Below are 19340 nucleotides of genomic sequence, written 5' to 3' on the forward strand. Positions count from 1 at the left end.
AGATCCTGTTAAATGTTCATACTATTCTTAGTATTGTTATTAATTCCATATATTTATATTCCCTATGTTGATATGCATATTTGATATTCTAATACTGCCTAATATTGTAAGTAAGAGTATATTAAGATGATCTCAAGTTACTCAGAGGCAGTATCTGTTCCGTCGGGGCAGCCAGGCCCTCCCAGCGGACAGATAAACTAAAATAAGGCATAAATAACCAATTTCATTTTAAAATAAATTTAAAGAGACTACTCTCATTTTGTTTAAAAACAAAACCTAGTGAAGTTTTAATTTATTTTAAGCTGTTTATCAGAATTATTAATATAATACTATAAACAAGCCATAAGGGTTCTAAAATTTATTTTTAACAACTTTTTTTACTTGCTCTTATTTCTAGTTAAAGCTTAAGTTAAAACTGTAAAATTATTCAATTATAATAATTATTTTATTATACTATAACATTTTATTATACTATAAACTTTAAATCGAATTCAAAGTTAACTTTATTTGTATACAAAACTAAGTATCCCCTTTTATTTTATTTAATAAATAAAGAAACCCAAACTAAAAAAACTTATTTTTTTATTTTATCTCTAGCATTTAGCTTTCAAAATTCTGTAAAAAACTTATTTTTAAACCAAAAAACAAAGAATTTGTTGTGTTTTGAAATTTTCAAGTCAAGAAAAATGACTCAAATTTTTCCTTATTTTAGAGTGATTTTTGTGTAAAGATCAAGGAGATCTTTCGGTCAGTTGAAGATAATAAAAAGTAGTTAAAAACAAAAAAAAAGGTAAATAAACAACTTATAAATTTAAAATACAAGTAGTTTCTATGCAAAATTTTTTTTGTAACTACAAAAAAACATATATTATAACTGAAGATAGTTAAAAGCTTATTTTGTATGCAATACATTACTTGTAGATACAAAAGTAAAACACGTAAAAGCGTATTATATTAAAGCTTAAGTTTGTATGCGGGTAGTTTGTTACTTAAGTAACATTTTTATGTGTTGTATTAACAGAAATAATTAGTTTTTAAGATTGATATTTAAAGTATTAATAAAGTGCAAAGACATTCAAGCTTTCTCATTTTAAAATTGTACTGTTTGAGTTGAGAATTATTATCAAATAGTCTTAAACTTTTAAAAGTTTTTAAACAGCAAATTTTTTTTAATATACGGAAGGTTAATTAGAACTAGTAAAATAAAAATTGTAACGTCCTGGACATGACATTAAACTCTTCTGGTGTATGACTCGATAACCGAAAGGTTTTTTGTACACCAGGCCCTTGGACCAAACTTTTTGAGCGTATTTTTTTGTCGTTCAATGAATAATGATATGCAGAGTTTCTTACAGCTGCAAAATGTAAGCTAAGGTCCTAGTACCAAATATTTTGAGCTTCATTCTAGCTCAATAAACCTTAAGCGCTTTTGATTGGCTTAATCTTGACTTCTCATTAATTTAAGTTTTAATAAATAGTATCTTATAAATTTTTTTGTTACTTTTTTTGGATAAGGTTGGTTAGAACTTAGAAATAAGAGTTAAGAGCTTAAATAACACGGTTTAGGGATAGTTGTTTAGACTTTATTTTTGTACTGCTGTATTATTACTTTACCTCATTTTCATAATAGCTATAATTTAAAAATAAATCTAAAACCGTACTACTGCAGCCATAATTTTTTACTAGCGTAAAGTTGAAATATTTAAGTTAAGTTTTTCAAACTTAGAGACAAAAAGTACAATATTTTTAAGTTGTTAAAACCAGAACTCTCAAAAGTATATTGTTTTTAACAACATACATACAGAATAAAGTGTATATTGTATATTTTTTGTAGTAACTTCCATAAGTAAAAAATTAAAATTTAAAAAGAAATTTAAAATTTTAGCTTAACTTGCTTTTTTGGAAAGAAACGCAAGAAATTTGCATAGTAAAAATTAACTTTTTTTACTTACCGTTGTAGACTAGAATTAGGTGGCAATAAAAAAAACCTACAAAAATGCAAAATCGTATTGGCCTTACACGAGCCTCAGTCATTTTTAATATTTTATGAAAATAAGTGAGTAGTACATATCAGAGACTCTACCTAACAGTAAGCTGGTCGTTTGCCAGTATGGCCTTGAAAAGCTTTGATATCTAAGTTGATGTGCTTTCCGGCAAGTGCATTAAGGTAACGATCTTAAATTTCTTAGATACTACGTAAAACAAGTAACAACTAAGGAAAGAGAAGAAAAAAAATAAAACAACAGTTTTTTTTTTTAAACTTGCTGCATTTAATAAGTTTTATTTTGTTGTTTTGTACATATCCAAGTCCTGTAAGCTAACCACACTTAGTAAATTCAGCTATAAGTGGGCCATTATTACTAACAAGCGCTTTTATACTTAGTAAATGTTTATAGTTTTTACTTAGTTAATAAAGATGGAGAAGAGTAATTTATTATATGTATATATAATATTCTGCAGTATTTATTAAGAATAAAATTCAAAGTGCAATAAATGGCTGCATAAAAAGTTCTACTGGTAGTTTTTGGAAATAAACTTTTCTAAACACACAAGAAAAAGTTTCTAGGCCAGGGGTTCGGTAGCCTTTTGTTAAAATGAGGGCCAATTTTTCTATAAAAACCTACTCTTGAGCCGCACTGTATAAAAATATTTTTCACCGACCCGCCATTAATTTTTAATATTTGTAGTTATCTATATAAAAATACTATTTAAACAGAAAAGCTTGATAAAACAAACAACAATAGAGCACTAGTATACACTGCTAATTAAGTAAAGAGCCTAATTGTACAACTTTTGACCATAAAAACTTATTTTTTGATGTTTTAAAAACTGTTTCTTTAGTAGAGAAGTACCTTTCAAATTTCAAGCTGCAGACTTTTGCTTTACCTTTATTTAAGTTATAGGTACTTTTCCAAACCTTTTACAACTCGTAAATTAATTGTATAAACATCTTATTAATAAATAAAACTTGTAATTGAAGTTAAACGAAGATGTACTAAAAAAAGCGTCTACTAAACGTCTAAAAAACGTCTCTAAACGACTTTATAAGTTTTAACATGATGTAAAGAAAAACAATTTTTTATATTCTGTTAGTAAACTTAACATTAGTTCTAGTTTCATTCTAGGTTTACATTAGCTTGTAGAATGGTAGTTAATATTGCTATGCTATGGGGTATTTTGGTTGGCGCAATCTAAATTTTTGCGCATATGCTTGTGAGTTTTTGCATTGATATGTATTTACTTCTTAAATTGCGCTGAGTCGATAGAAAATGCCCTCAATTTTGAAGAAAGTTGTTATAACAGTTTTGAGTTAATGTAAAAGGGCTACTTCAATAAGAACGTTACCTCTGCTTGTAAATAAACTCTATTAAACACTGATAATAAAACATATTTTTATATTTATATACATTTGATTATACGTGTTTACAAATAAAAATCAAAAACAGGGTGTTCTTATAATAAACCTTGACGCTTTTTCTTGAATCTTTACAAAAACAAAGCTCCAAAAACTACCAGTAGAACTTTTTATGGTGTTATTTATTGCAGCAGTTTTAATGTAAAGTTGATTAATTTTCTTTTCGTAGCATACTTTATCTTTTTAGATATTTTAGTATAGAGATACCATATTGTTTGAAAAAATCTGAAAAAATAAAATAATCTAATTTGTCTCTTATAAGATAGTTAGGTTGAAAACTTTCTATTGTTTCTTTATAAGCAAATTACAATAATATACATATATAAATTCTTAAACATAAACAGACAAGTTATTTTTTGAAAACCTAGCACTTTGTGTTGGTACAAAAATGAAAATTTTAAAAATATAGCTTCTTTAATTGTGGATACGAATAAATTATTTGACTTTTTTATGTAAACTATTCGTCCTATCAGCTTTTACTATCTCTATTTTCTCTTAAATACAGGTATTGCAGATTTTATGTGGAGTTATTTACCACCTTAAGATGGTGTATAATGTTCAAGTTGATACCATAACAAATGTTATTATGTTTTTTTATCTCTATTCATATCCAGTTCCGTCCCGTGTTTCCTTTAAGTTTAAATTTCATTATTGTTACCGTACCACCTGGTTCTATTAAAACCTTCTGTGTTCCCAAAAAAGTTTTTGTTTCTTTAATCAATTTTACTCTTGATTTTAAAATTGTCTTTTTAATAAGCTTTTGTTTTTAAACATACATGAGTCTTTGGACCAGAAAATATATATTGTTTTTTTAGTCTATTTTTTTTCGGTATGTGTTTAAAGCTTTTTTTTTTTGTCTTTTTATTATCATAATAATGTTACTCATGCGAATATGTGATATTTAAAAATCATTGTTATTTATTAACTTGCTTTTTAATAGAACGTTTTTTTAGTTTGTCTGTTCGTTCTAAATATATTTTTTACATATTCGTTTAATTGTTTTAGAAAGGGCGTATCAAAATATATTGTTCTCCGCATTCTGTTTTTCTTTCTTTTTTGTTCATTTGTCTTTTTTTTTCAGAACTTTATAGCTTCCTAAGCGCCAACAACGCTGTGCGTTTTATAGATTAGAAAATATACGCAAACAATTTAAAACACTAGGAAAAATAAATAACGCTTTGAAGTTTATCTATTTTTTTTTAATAAATAAAAATATTTTATTACAAGGGGTTACATTCGTTTCAATGGCTTTAAAGCAATATTTTTTCTTGCAACTGCAGTGGAAAGAGTATGGTGGTACGTTTTGAGCACATCAATATAAATTTTAATTTAATTTTGTAGTATTCAAACAAAACACATTTACTTATTTTGTGTTTTAGTGACATTCTGTGATCTGGTTTTGTCCTTATGAGGCACACATAGTCATGATTAACCGTCTTATCAGTCAAACCAAAGATTTATTCTTAATGAGAACTAAACCAGCTTGCAGAATGTCACATGAACTGTTATTGATGGTCATGCGGTACAATCTAGTGCTTATTGAATAATGGCACAAAATATCTCAACTTTGCTTAAAATCACCAAAAAATAGTTGACTCTTGTTCTTTATTTTGACTTAAACTAAAGAGTTGACTGGGGTTAAATAAAAAATTTACCGTTAACTCTTTTCTTTTATTGTAGGTGTTTACAGCGTTGATAAAAATGTTCCGAACTATATCTTAACAAAAGTCTTTGTAATAACTTTATATCTTAAATACATTGACTGTGAAAAATTCTAAGCCGAATAAACTTGAGATAGAAAGAGGATAAACTTGAGGTTAACCAGTTTTTAACTGAACTGTAACAACTAAGTAAACCTACTTTCAAATTCCTTATACAATATTAAATTAATTGGTATTTAAAATATTAAAACTTTAATTTATTTGAACTACTTTGAAGTTGACGCTTAAAATATATGTTTAATAAAAGCATTATAATAATTTAAATTTTGGTATTTCAGTTTATATTTTCTTAAAATACTAGTAACAAAAATTTCGTACACAAACGAAAAAACTTGCAATTTTCAACAATACATAATTTTTAAATAAAATGATATTTATTTTTGTATCGGAGTAAACGTATAAAGTAAAACTAAAAAACCATATCTAAATAAAGACTTTCATGCACGATTTTATTTTAGTTGATTTCTTTTAATTCTCATACAAATACAAATGTAGTTATTTAAAAATAAAAAAACACCTTCTAAATGAAATAAAGAATTCTTCAAAATATTATTAGCCTTGCACCATGCATTTACTGTTAATTTGTATTCAAATGTTTTATATTAAACTAAATAACATTAAAAAGAAGTATTCAAATGGAAACAAAAAATTAAAATGATTGTAAAAATAACTTACAAATACATATCTAAAAGTTGAAGGACTTAAAAACAATATAAATGGCTTAAAAACTGTGTTTTGGTATAAACTTTAAAAATAAATAGCATTTGAAATTTTTTGTGTTCGGAAAAAACTTAAATAAATTTTAGAGAAAAGGTTGTCTGCTTCAAAAATAATTAATCCCTATTAGGAAATATCAAAATATATATTTTATTCTTCAATACCGCATTTGAGACGCAAGTATTCGTCTGTTTGAGAGCAGCTGAATGTAAACTTTACCTAAAATGTAAAATAATATCATACTCAGTTAACCCTTGAGAAGAAAACTAATTTTTAAACAGGAATAAAAAACTAAAAACTTTAAGTTAAATGCGGTAAATAAAATTCGTTAAACAGATAATAAAGTTATTGAAGTATTTAAACAGAAACTTAAAATGTAACTCATTTGAAAATGGTTTTATTTTGAAAATACCAACTTAAGTATATACATTTTTAAACTTAACTATAATTCTATTTTAACAAACACAATTATCAAGCAGATAAGAGCGATAAATTCAAATATGAATAACCAACTAAAACAACAACTAACATATTGTAGGCGACATAAATAGGATCAAGAACATCAGACAAAAATTGATTTTTAAGTACAACTCGTTCCTTTTCACCCCAACAATTTATTGGTATTGAATCTGGATCTACTACTGCAACAACTCCTGGTATAACATAGTGCTCCTCTAATATTATGGAAGTTACCTAAACAACAGTTCATTGTTAATTCTATTAAAAACGTAGTAAGGTCATAAGTTTGGACCAACTACATTTCGCAAAATTCAAAATTAGCTTATATAAGGGTTTTAAGGTATAGCCACTAAAAGTTTATTATTACAAAATAAAAGGATCAAACTGACTGTTAGTTTTATTTAATGTCTTTTTAGTAAAAAGTTATACATATGTGTATTTTTTTTCTGTTCATAATTAAAAAAAACATATATAAATATAGTTCTTGTTGCGATTATTTAAGTTATAGACTTGTTGTTAAAAGTTATTATTTTACAGGGTGGCCACTGGTTTATTAGAAAACTCTTCCGAGTATTCTGAATTTCTTCCAAGTTTTCTAAATTTCTTGCAAGTTTTTGAAAATATACGTTTTTGGGTCTATTTTTAGTTTGAAATTAAGTTTAAGGTAAAAAAATGTGTTAAACAGTATAACAACATTGAAAAGATACTGCAAACCTACTTTGAATACGTTTTTTAATAAATTTTCTTGATATGACAAAATATTTTTATCTATATGATATATTTTTGTATCAAATCAAAACTTTACTACTTAGCATGTAAAAACTGTTTAAAATTTCAGGTTTTTCCTTTTTTTCAAAATTTCTCAAGCTCCAGGGTTTTCCAGGTTTATTATAAAAAAATCTACAAATTTATTAGTAAACGTTATATTGTCTAAAGTATTTTCAAAATCTTCTTCAGTAGACAATTAGAACTGATCAGTTCTAATTGTCTACTGAAGAAGATTTTGAAAATACTTTAGACAATATAACGTTTACTAATAAATTTGTAGATTTTTTTGTTAAATAAAAATAACTTTTTTATTTAAAACGATCGATAAAGGCAAAAAAATCACAAAGAACTTCACACAACCAAGGGAAGATTTGAGACACTTAAAACTAAAATATTCTTACAGGTTTATTATAGTTATAGATAGTTTATTTTGAAGATTTCCTGTAAAAAATTTAAAAAATGGTAAGTAAACGAATTGAGAACTTAAGGGCATAGGGGGGGTTCCGACATTTTTTTTCACTAAAAATAACATATGATTTTATATGAAAGCTTGAAGTACAATCTAGAAGACAGTTGTTATAGAATTAAAAATCTTATTTAACTTAATATTGTAATTTTTATAAAAATTTTCCGATACAAACGTATGGACCGCAAATTTTTCAGGGTCAATTTTCTCGGAAATTTAAAAAATCACTAAAAATTTATCTTCTCCTTCATTTTTTAAGCTATAGACCTCAAACTTTTAGGAAACGTTCTTTTTATAGTTTAAAAGACTTTCAATGTTTGAATTTAAAAAATATTGAAAAATAAAAATTTATATAAAAAAAAAAACAAAAAAAATAGGTGGTTTTTTTTTATAAAAATTTTTATTTTTCAGAGTTAAAAAAATTCCTGCAGTTAATCTTTTTAAAATTTAATAATACACTTTCTGTGAAAATTTGAAGAAGATTGGTTGAAAAATGAAGAAGAAGATATATTTTTAGTAAAATGGTCTTTTTTTGCGTTTCTAGTTTGCGCCTTCCATAAGGAACCTATTGAGGTCAACAACTTTGATCGCTCATATCTCAAATTTTTTTATTGAATTTTTTTGAAGCGGTTAAAAATGTCTGATAGCTCAGATAAAACTCTATAAAATACGACCAACTTATAAAAATCAAGGTGTCTATCAATCAAGGTAAAAATCAATAAAAATATCTTTGAGCAGAACAATTCTGGAATTTATAGAGACGATGGCTTAGCGATCGTAGAAAATAAGTTAGGTCCAGTTATTGAGCGGCTTTCAAAAAGACTCAGAAAGGTGTTCAGCAGATTCGACTTACAAATAACTATAGATTCCAATCTAGTAAGAACTGATTTTTTGGATGTAGAGCTAGAACTTCGCAATGACACTTATGCACCGTGCAGAAAATCAAATTTCCAAGCGACCTATGTCAATGTCAAATCAAACCACCCTGGATATGTTGTCAATCAAGTACCTAAATCCATCAACAAAAGGTTGACAACCATATCTAAGAATGGGAGCTCCTTTAACAAAGCGAAACAGCACTACCAGGAAGCGTTAATTAAAGGAGGTCACAATCACGATTTAAAATATAACGCTGGTAACGGGGAAAAGACCAAAAGGAAAATATCCTATATTTAACGCTACCATTTTGTTTGTCGGTAGAGACAAAAATCGGTAAACAGTTCCTGGAATCGTTAGCCGAAACTTTGGCCCAACGCACCCGTACCATAAAATTTACAATAGAAAACTGCTGAAAATTTTGCACTTGTAAATGCCAAACATGAAGAGCCAGATAATGTCTCATAATCGCAAAATGTTTGAAGATAAAGCAAAGGAACGAAAGCAATGCAACTGCAGAGATAAATGCATGGTGGATGGCAATTGTTTATTAACAAATGTTATCTATAGAGCGACGGTAATAACATCAGAGAAAAGTAAGCAGTATGTTGGCTCATCAGGTTTATCGTTTAAAAGTAGGTGCACACGGCACAAATGTTCTTTTAACAACAGTAAATACAGACTAAAAAATACGCTTTCGAAATATATCTGGGATTTGAAGGATATAAATAAAGATTTTAGCATTAACTAGGAAATTTTAGCACGAACAAAAAACAAATTCAATTTAAAACATGGCTGCACTCTCTGCAATATGGAAAAAACACGAGATCTCAAAATTTAACTCAAGTCTAGCTTTAAATAAACGAAATGAACTTTCAAGTAATTGTAAGCATTTTTCAAGCTTTTATTTTAAACAGTTCTGAACATATAAGCAATTTTAGTGTGTCTTAAACTTTTTAATGATTTACTTAGTGACGTAACGATCCTTAAAGTTTTCGCTTAATTTCATGTACACTTTGACTTATGTTTTAAAATACTATCACAATAAACAAACTGAAGATTTGTTCTGTTTAACAGAATAGTGAAACAATTGTTTTTGTAAAACATTGTGTTTTATTAATATACACCGGCACCTACAATTCGTTGTAGAGAGCCTCTCTATTTCAGCATTTACATAACAACAGAAGTATATATATATATGCACTTTTGGCAAATAACGGTAAAAGACCACAATAAGATATAAATTTTAAAGGTTGCTACTCACTTCGTCCTAAAAACTAGTCTTAGTCAAAATAAACTATACAGAGTCATCCTGAGTTTATTTTAAATTATTAGAAAAGTTCTAGTTGGTCTGAGTCTGAGGCAACCATGTGTTTTTATTTATCTATCGAAAGTGTTTTGTATGTTAATTGGCTTTATAATTTTATAAATTAGCCATCTTTTGTTTGGTTTCTCCTTTAAAAATAAGAATTTTATGATTTATGCGATTTGATTAAGTGTTCTAGTTTTTATAAATAGTTTATTGAAAAAAACTAAGTTTTAAAATAATTGATTTCCAATAAGCTTCTGAATGGGTGATTAAGTATGTTAAAAATTTGTGATGATTTCAAACTATCTTAACTAGTGATATACCGGACTCACTATCCGGGTCCGGCCGGATTCTAATTTGAAAAAAAAGTCCGGATCCAGTTCCGGCCGGATCTTGATTTTTTAAGAGGTTCGGATCAGGTTCCGGCCGGATCCTAACAGAGATTCGGCCGATTCGGATCTAGTTAGTAAAAAAGAGCATACTGAAAAGTATTTTTTCAAAAACAAACCCTGTGTAAATTAATAAGAGTCATTTTCGTCAGTTAAAATTAAACACCTATCGTGATTGGCTCATTTTGTACACGTGACTAATTTACATTTGTTTACATTTTAACTACGAAATAAACATTTCAGAAATGCAACTCTTTACATATGTTGTAAAATTGAAAACTTTGGAATGAATACTTGCATTAATTACTGTTTAAAGTTGAGCTCAGAGAATATTTAGAGTTAATACGGTTGAATGTACGAGCAAATGAGAATCATATGACAAAATGTTTCAAACTAAATACTGATGCAACAAAACATCAGAACATGACAGGCAGTTTATATGTAAGCAGTTAGTTAGTTTGGTGTGCAGCTTAAAGCAACAAAATTCTTGAACTTTTTTGTGAATGCTTATTGTAAGTAGTGTTTTGTTTTATAAGTGAATATTTCAACTGCTGCTTAATTGTTTAAATATTTAAGCCAGGTTTATAGTTTAATAGTTTATTAAAAATTTTACAGTTTCTTGTATACTAAAAGTTTTATTTAATTTTTAGTTTATTGTTTTAAGTCTTTTGATATAGATTTAAATAGCTTCCAGTTTTTAAAGTGTTACCAAAGTAATTAATAATTTTGTATATGCTAGTATTTCTTGTTGTGTTTTATATAAAAGATTCATCACTCAAAACTGTCGTGTCTGATTATAGAAAGTAGTGTCAGTTAGAATTTAGTATTTGTTAGACATTAATTAGATAAGGTAGGATTTAATTATGATGGGTAGTACTAATAAGTTAAGTGTACCACAATCAGTCCACAACTTTACTACCAAATTGTCAACCTTTGCTAGCTGTTCTACTGATGATTAGATTAAAGTTTTTTTTTTCAGTTTTTAAAAACCTCATTATGTTTATACTCACTCTAGATAGTTTTAATGACGTAAACAGTGGCAACACTGCTAGTTTGAAAATTTTTGGGAATTTTAAAAAATCTTGGACTGCCTCAGGCTAGTTTAGTTTTTTATAAAAACTCAGGCTAGTTTTCTTTTAGATTTTGAATGAGTTTGAGCTAATCCAGTTTTCAATACTTTGTAATTTTCTAGTTTATTTTGTTCAAGAACTTGATTTCAGATTTTTAATTGTAAATAACACCTAAATTTGTAAACCTTGTGGCTAGCTGTTCTACTTATTATTAGATTAAAGTTCTTTTTTTTTCAGTTTTTAAAAACCTCATTCTGACTCAGGCTAGTTTATACTAGTGATGTACCGGACTCACTATCCGGATCCGGCCAGATATTGCCATTTTTGTCTGATATCCGGATCCGGCCGGATTCTAATTTGAAAAAAAAAGTCCGGATCCGGCCGGACCCGAAATTGTGAGTCCAGTACATCACTAATCTTAACATACATATGTATTTCATGAGTTTAAAGCTTTTACATAACAAATAAAGGACAATTAAAAAGTAAAGTTTTTAATTCAATGAAATTCAAAACTTTAGTTTTGAAAATTAAAAGAATAGCAAAAACAAACCATTGGAACGAGATCAAGTGCATGAGATTCATCAGTGTTCAATTCTACTACTACAACTAGCAAATTTGTTGAATGGAAGACTGCACTGTTATTATTTAAGATTTGATATACTTGAATCTATAAAAACATTATTTATACATGCAATTAAAATACGCTCACAAACGATTGATTAAGCGCAAAGTAAAACTGAAAATTTCAATTTTAAACAGTAATTATTTCTTTCTTCAAATTTTCTATATATAAATTTTTGGTTAAATAAACTTAAAACAAAGTTTGAGTACAGTTTGCAAAAACAATAAAACTTAATTACTAACAACAATAATGTACAAAACTTATTAATTGCATTAAAAAAACAGTATTAATAAATAATTTAACGAACCTAACAATGACTTCATTAAATAAATACATGTTTTAAACTACTTTTAGTAAAAAAAGATTATGGACAAATCAATCTTTAGTACTTTTATAAATTTAGTTCAAACAACAAACCAATGGTTAATCTTGTTTGTAGATCTAACTACACTGTTTTCGATATCGATAGGATGATATCTCATACCACAAACTTCTAACGTGTTATTCATTGATCCGACTACATACAACGCATCATGTCTATCTGTAATAACAAAAATTTATTGCTAATGTTATTAAAGTATAAGAGCTCAAGTAATAATTTTTTTTCAATTTTAGTGAAATTTTGAATTTGTAATCTGAAATATTTTCTTACCAAATAAATAAAAGCTTAGTGAGCATTATATTTTTTTAATGATTTACTAAACATATTTTTGTTTTCATTTTAAACACGTTTTATTTCCAGCTTAAAAGCAAAAATAATATGCTTTGTTAAACATTATAAGAAATTACATTTCCAAAAGTCATACAAAAACTGAGTTATTTTACTGTAACTTCAAAACAAATATAGAACTTAAGAAACATAATTCAATTAAGGTTAGAAATACTGTTTTTTATACTTGTAATATAAATACAATCTTAATGTCAAGCTTAAAAGCTAAAAGTATTTTCTTGTTGTTTAAACCAAGAACTGTACATTTAAAATGTTATTTATAATTTAACAACATTGAATAATTTTTAAAATTCTCGATTACTCTAATAAAATATATAAGTTGAGTCTAATTTAATTTACACATAAGTATAACAAAAATAAAGTATACTAAACTATAACTAACTTTTAAAAAGATTTAGAAAATAAATTCTGCAATACCCAAAATGCCTTTATTAAGACAAAAACAAATAAGTTTTATTTAACAGGAAAGCAGTAACACACAATGTTTAATGTTTATTTCGATTTTAGTAATTTATATTTAAATTTTTAACTATAAATTTAAAGCACAGTATTCTTTAAAAACATAAATTTAAAAGATAAATCTAAAAATACCGATTCATTTAAAAAAAAAGTATAAAAAAAGTTAAACAAACCTCCACTAGCATTAGTAACTTCAGTTCTTCTGAGAAAACCAAGATATCCAGTTCTTGCATAGTCTGTACCTGTGTCTCCGGTTTTTAAACGTGCCTACATAAATACTTTCTTAAAATTTTCAAGTCTACTTATTACAGAAAGTTTTATAAAGATGTATTCAATAATGTTAAGCTTTATATTTCTAAATAACTTTACATAACTAAAGCAAATTTTTTTAAGTTATATAAAAATATTTAAATTGAGGTTTCTATCATTAAAAATTTAGCTATAGAGTTAATAAGTTTTAATTAAAAAATAAATAAGAGTCTTATTTTACTATGAAGAGTTTTATAGCAAACATTTTACAAAGCTGATTATATATATATTAAAGTATGTTTTAGTTTTAAATTTATATAGTGTTATCTTGGGTTTGCAATTTTTTTTAAATTGATTGAACCCTATACTGTCTAAATGACTTAAAACAATCTCACCGTCTTGTATTACTAATTAAAAACTTTAGAGTCCAACAAAAATCATACTAAAATTTTTATTTGAAAATTTAAGATATAAAACAATAGACAAACATTAAAATGTTGATTTAAGGTAGATTTATCTTGGTTTGTTAAATGATGATATCCCTGGGAATTGTGATCACTTGCAACCCAAATTTCACCTAGTTTACTGTCACCACATTGGCCGAGTGTGGCAGTATCTGCTACCACAACTTTCACTCCTGGTAAAATCTGTAAAAATTTATGTTTCAGAAAAAAAGTCAAGGGTTTATTTTAAAGCATTTAAGTTTGAAAAATTTTGAAATTCACAAATTTTTTATAATTAATTTGTATCCACAAAAAAGTGAAAGATATTTGTTTCGATAGCATATAAAGATAGCATATAGTTCAATAAAAAATGAGCACTAACTATAATAAAAAAAATTGTGTTCACTAATTCGCTAAAGTTCAACAATGTCTTGGCGTGAAGTTGAGGATATATTTTTATTTAAACAATATAAAGAGAGGTACTTTAAACCTAACAAAGTTCTTTTCTCATTAACTTTTAGTATGAGTTACTTAGTGTTATGTATCATAATTAACTCTCAAAGCTCTAGATTTTAAAAACCCCTTACAACTTTAAATCACACAAACAAAAAAATTATTGTTTGATTTATAAAAAAGTTTGCATTTAGATAAATTCATTTATATATATAAATAAAAAGGACTAATTAATATTACAACTCCTATAAGACTTATTCTTTTAACTACTTTAACCGGCCTAAAATGCTACATATACAGTTGATGAGATAACTAAATAAGTTATAATCATGTAAAATATCAGTTGTAAGTAAAATAAACTTTTAACAGTTCTAGGAGGCCTCAACTTAAAAAACTACTATACTAACTTTTAAAAAGTAGTCTTTATAAATAGCAACATAATTTAATTTTGAAAGTTTGTTGTATTTGCGAATCACTTATTGTAATAAACTGATATTCTGTGCATATTCACGCATAGTTAATTTATTACTTCTAAACGGCACATTAAAGTTGAATATTAAAAATACATTAATGTTTGTTTTAAATGTAGTTTATGTGTAAAATAGTTACCTATCAACTACATTTTTTCAATTGAAAACTTTATAGTAAAAATATACCGCAATTCGGATAAATTTGCATTAGGGAACTAATCCAACGGGCAGCAATTACATTACCTTTATATAAAGGGATATGAATTTTATATTGTAGTTCAAATTTATCAGTTAATAGATCATTTTCTTTAAAACTCAGAACAATTAAGTCAAGGGTAGAAGTTGTATTTAATTTTTAAGCAGCTGGTAAAGTTAGGAATTAGGTCAGATGGTTAAGGTTATCCGTGAAAACCTAACACCTACTCAGTACTCACTGTATACATATCTTAAAATTAATTTAAATAAAAACTTAACTAAATATTAAGTAATTAAAAACTAATAAGAAAAGTAAGATCGTAAATAGGGTTTGGTCTTTAATATTTGTTATTTTGTTTTGAAAATAAAATAAAAGTAATGTGCTTATTAGATTTAATATTTAATTTCACAACTAAGTTCCTACTACTTCTAAAGCATACAGTTTAAATTTACAGCTTCAATTATTAAACTTATAAACTTTTCCAGTTTCCATAAGGCACAAAGAATGTGGACTTCCCTTTTCTACTAGCGAGACACGATCATTTCTTAGTGCTCTCAAGTCGATATACACTGTTGAAGGATCAGGATAACTTGAACCCTGACAAATTTAATGCAACTAACTAAACTATAATATTCAATTCTATTTTAAAAAGCTTTAACAAAAAAAACAATGCATTTTTTAATATAAAGTAATACTTCAATTTTTCAAAAACATACTTTTTTTTTGCTTTAGATAAACGATTTTGTTTTAGCTATCAGCGAAGCTCATAAATAATTAAGATTTTTCTCAAAGAGAGAATACATGCTTGGATAGAACGGTATTTGGTAAACAAAAATACATAAAATTGCTAAAACAATTATCTTTAAAAGTTTGCATACTTTATAAATATTTTTGAAGTTTCTGGAACAAGCTAACATGTTAAAACTAGAAGAAAATATGATATTGCTTATAAATAGATTCATATATAACTCAACATTAAGAAAAAAAAACTGTTGAGCTTCATTTACAATATATTTTTCTAATGTTGTAACAGTTTTCAAATTCATATGCAGTATTTAAAAACTAAAATTTTTAAAATTGTGATCAATTTTAATGCATGACCTTGATATGATAAATATTTCAATTTGAAAAATTTATCCGATAACAAACAAATAATTCAAACACCAAACAAGTATATATAACTTATGTTACACGAATAAAATATTATATGTAAATACATATCAACAAAAAAATAACACATAGCAGATTTTTATCATTGACATATATTGTTGTACATAACTACATGAAATAAAGTTATTACGCGATAACAACAAACCACTTTTGAGTCTGCGTCGTCAGCTATACATTTTTCAGATAATTTACCAAGCTTGTCCGGCTGATTGATTTTTTAATTTAAAAAAATACAACTATAGAAATTATTAAACTAAAAATACAAAATAATAGTTATTCTTTTTGAACAAAAAAGTTATTTTATAAAAGAACGTTAGTTAAAATTTGGCTTCAATCATAAAACAGATTTTAAAATTATCATAAATTAAAAAGTTTATACCACTTAAATAGAAAAACATGTTTTAATTCAAGTTTAAAATTTTCTTCTAATTAGTTAAATTAAAAAATAGTTACGTTTTTGCAGAGCTTTTGAGATTAACTAGAAAGACTCTATTTATTAACAAGCAATTACAAAACTTCTTTTTTTAACTTGAAAGTTTTAAAATTATATCAAAAAAACTGATATTTCAAAATAACATCGAAGTTTTGATTAAACATAAGCTTTGTACACATTATGTAAGTCGTACAAGAGACTAACATGTTAAAGAAAGATTAAAATCGTGTTAATATTCGTTTTTCAAGTTTGGTATGAATAAAACAACTTTAAAATTATATAAGTTTTCATTATTGAACTATTTTCAATTTTCTTATGTACATGAAGTAAAGTCTAACCTAACTTGTTACAAAATAAAACAAGTAAAGTTTAAATAAGGTTAGTACACACATATTTAATATAAACGTTTCGCAAAACATATAAAATATTTTCTAAAAATATTAAAGACTACATCAAATACTTTATTTTCAGATTTCAATAAAAATTAAGCTTAAAAAATTATATTTTCTTTAAACTTAGCTTACATTATTCAGGGTTGCCAAAAATCAAACTGAAAAAAATCCTGACTTTCAAGTCAAATCATTTATTAAAATCGATTTGAAAATTACCAAAAAGTTAAAAGATAAATGCAGATAATAAAAGATTTCAATTTATTCCAAAAATTCAATTAGACTCTGAAAAAAGATAACTTGCAAATGCAAATTTTTTTAGAAAAAAAACATTAGCAAAATGCAGTTCTTAATGATGATAAACTTTCTTATTCCAAGCATGTTTATATTAAATTTCCAGACTTTGTTGAAAAACCCTTATTTCTTCCTGACTTTTGTCTTTTTTTTTCGTTTTTCCTAACTTTGTGGCAACTCTGATTATTATGTGCTATAAAACTCGTACAAATTGTAAATTTAAAATAAAAAAGTTGTATATTGAATTTAATGTTTATTTTTAAAATTCTAGAACTCATAATTTATTTTTCTTTAAATTAATAAATTTTTATTAATTTAAAAAGTATTTTATAAATTAATGTAGCAAAATTTAAAAGAGCCATGGCCTTCTTAATGATACAAATAACAAACTCTGGACAAAAATAATTCGTTTTTTGTGATATGTTTAAGTTTTTAGAAGATCTTAACAACACAAAATTAAAAATTTTTCTTTTAAAAGTTAAAAACTTCTGATAATGACTGTAAAATAGCTTCAAATTACCTGTTAGTGCTAAATATGTAGTACATGGATACATTAAAAACCAAATTTTCACTAATTACAGTAAATAAAACTTTTCTCATTTATTGAAGACAAAAAAAACATATATTTAGTTTAAAAAGATTAACTATAAAAATTACTTATCAAATATTGAACTTCAGGAACTTTTAAATTTAGGATGTTTGTAAATTTGTTTTAATAATTTGTAGATAAGAAATCATAAAAGCTTTGGCAGCTTTTTTATTTTGAACTTGTTTAGAAGTTGATCAGTGCATAAGCACGAAACTCGAGTTCTTCAAGTTTTACATCTTGAAATAAACCCTTTTACATCATATACATATATGTATTAGGGTGCTTACTTTTACAGCTATTTTTGATTTTCCAGCTGGAAAAAATTATGTTTCGGAAATATCATAAAAACTATCTGTACAAAATTTTAGATGATTTTAAGAAACTTTTACCTTGGCACGAACCAATTTTCTAAAAACCACCACAATGCAAAATGTATGGGATCCGAAAACTGCGACCTTAGAGTTTTAAGCTCAATTTTTTATATGTGGCTAATTGTCACACAAACACACTGTGAACAATTAAAAACGAATTAAAGAAAGTTTTATGGTAGAATTTCTTGTTTTTAGAAAAAAAATTGGAAATTCAAAAAAAAAACTAAAAGATACATTACATAAAATTAAGAAATTCCACCATAAAACTTTTTTTAAATCGTTTTAAATATAAAAAAATTGAGCTTAAGACTCCAAGGTCACAATTTTCGTATCCCATAAATTTTGCATTGGGGTGGTTTTTAGAAAACCGGTTGGTGCCAAGGTAAAAATTTATTTAAACCATCTAAAATTTTGTACAGAGTATTTTTATGATATTTCCGAAACAAAAAACTTTTTCTAGCTGAAAAATCAAAAGAAGCTTTAAAAATAGGCACCATAAAATATTTTATATTAAATTATAAAATATGTATATATATACATATATCTATTTAATTATATAATTAACAACAGTTTTATACAGCTGTTTCGTATATGAGATATTTCTATCTCATATACTCCTCAGTAAAGCTTAAGTTTATTAAACATGTTTAACAGAAATTTACAATTTAAAATTTTTATAAGTTATAATGAAGGTTTTCGTGCAGTAAGCTAAGTACGGAACAGCTGTATAAAACGGGAACGAGTCTAAATTGCACAAAGATAAAATTGCACGAGGTTACTAAATTGCACGAGAACGAAATTGCACGAAGCCAAATTTGCACGAGGGCTCAAAATTGCACAAGACGATTTTGCTCCAAGGGTTAATTTTTCACGAGTTACATTTTTGCACTAGAGTAAAAAATACAGAAAAAATATAAAACAAATAGAAAAAAATAAATTTAATTTAATAATAATAAAACAAATGTTTATGTACTGCTTTGGTTTTTTACCTGGTTTCGGTGAGCGTTAGCTGACCTTGTCAAATAAATTCAAAAAAGTAAACAACATTTAGACATTGGCAGTAATGTGAATCTGAACTTATTGATGCGTAAAAAAATAAATAAACTTTAATTATTCAAATTTTAATGAAAAATGCATAATTAGGTGAACTTAATATTGGTATTCTTTAATGAATAAAAATAAATTTAATAATTTATTTAATAATAAAAAAAGTTACTGACCTCAGGTAAGGGTTAGGAGTAACCGTGTTAAAAAAAATAAATTAGTAAAATAATTTAAAAAA

The 19340-nt window shown here is 25.9% G+C and overlaps 1 protein-coding gene across 1 annotated transcript in view; it reads right to left on the bottom strand.

Annotated features, from left to right (window-relative positions):
- Window positions 1-5589: 5589 nt before the first annotated feature.
- LOC145835612 (disco-interacting protein 2 homolog C-like) overlaps window positions 5590-19340 on the bottom strand; it is a 61423-nt gene continuing 47672 nt past the window's right edge. The window contains exons 33-39 of the mRNA XM_082943285.1: window positions 15290-15409; window positions 13739-13897; window positions 13175-13268; window positions 12230-12353; window positions 11741-11825; window positions 6383-6546; window positions 5590-6072 (exon numbers count right to left, since the gene is read on the bottom strand). Coding sequence (XP_082799411.1) covers window positions 6069-6072; window positions 6383-6546; window positions 11741-11825; window positions 12230-12353; window positions 13175-13268; window positions 13739-13897; window positions 15290-15409 — 750 coding nt within the window. The 3' untranslated portion in view covers window positions 5590-6068. The remainder of the gene's footprint in view (window positions 6073-6382; window positions 6547-11740; window positions 11826-12229; window positions 12354-13174; window positions 13269-13738; window positions 13898-15289; window positions 15410-19340) is intronic.

Source organism: Thalia democratica, chromosome 5, assembly GCF_965202585.1.
Source record: "Thalia democratica chromosome 5, ktThaDemo2.hap1.1, whole genome shotgun sequence".
Taxonomy (NCBI): domain Eukaryota; kingdom Metazoa; phylum Chordata; class Thaliacea; order Salpida; family Salpidae; genus Thalia; species Thalia democratica.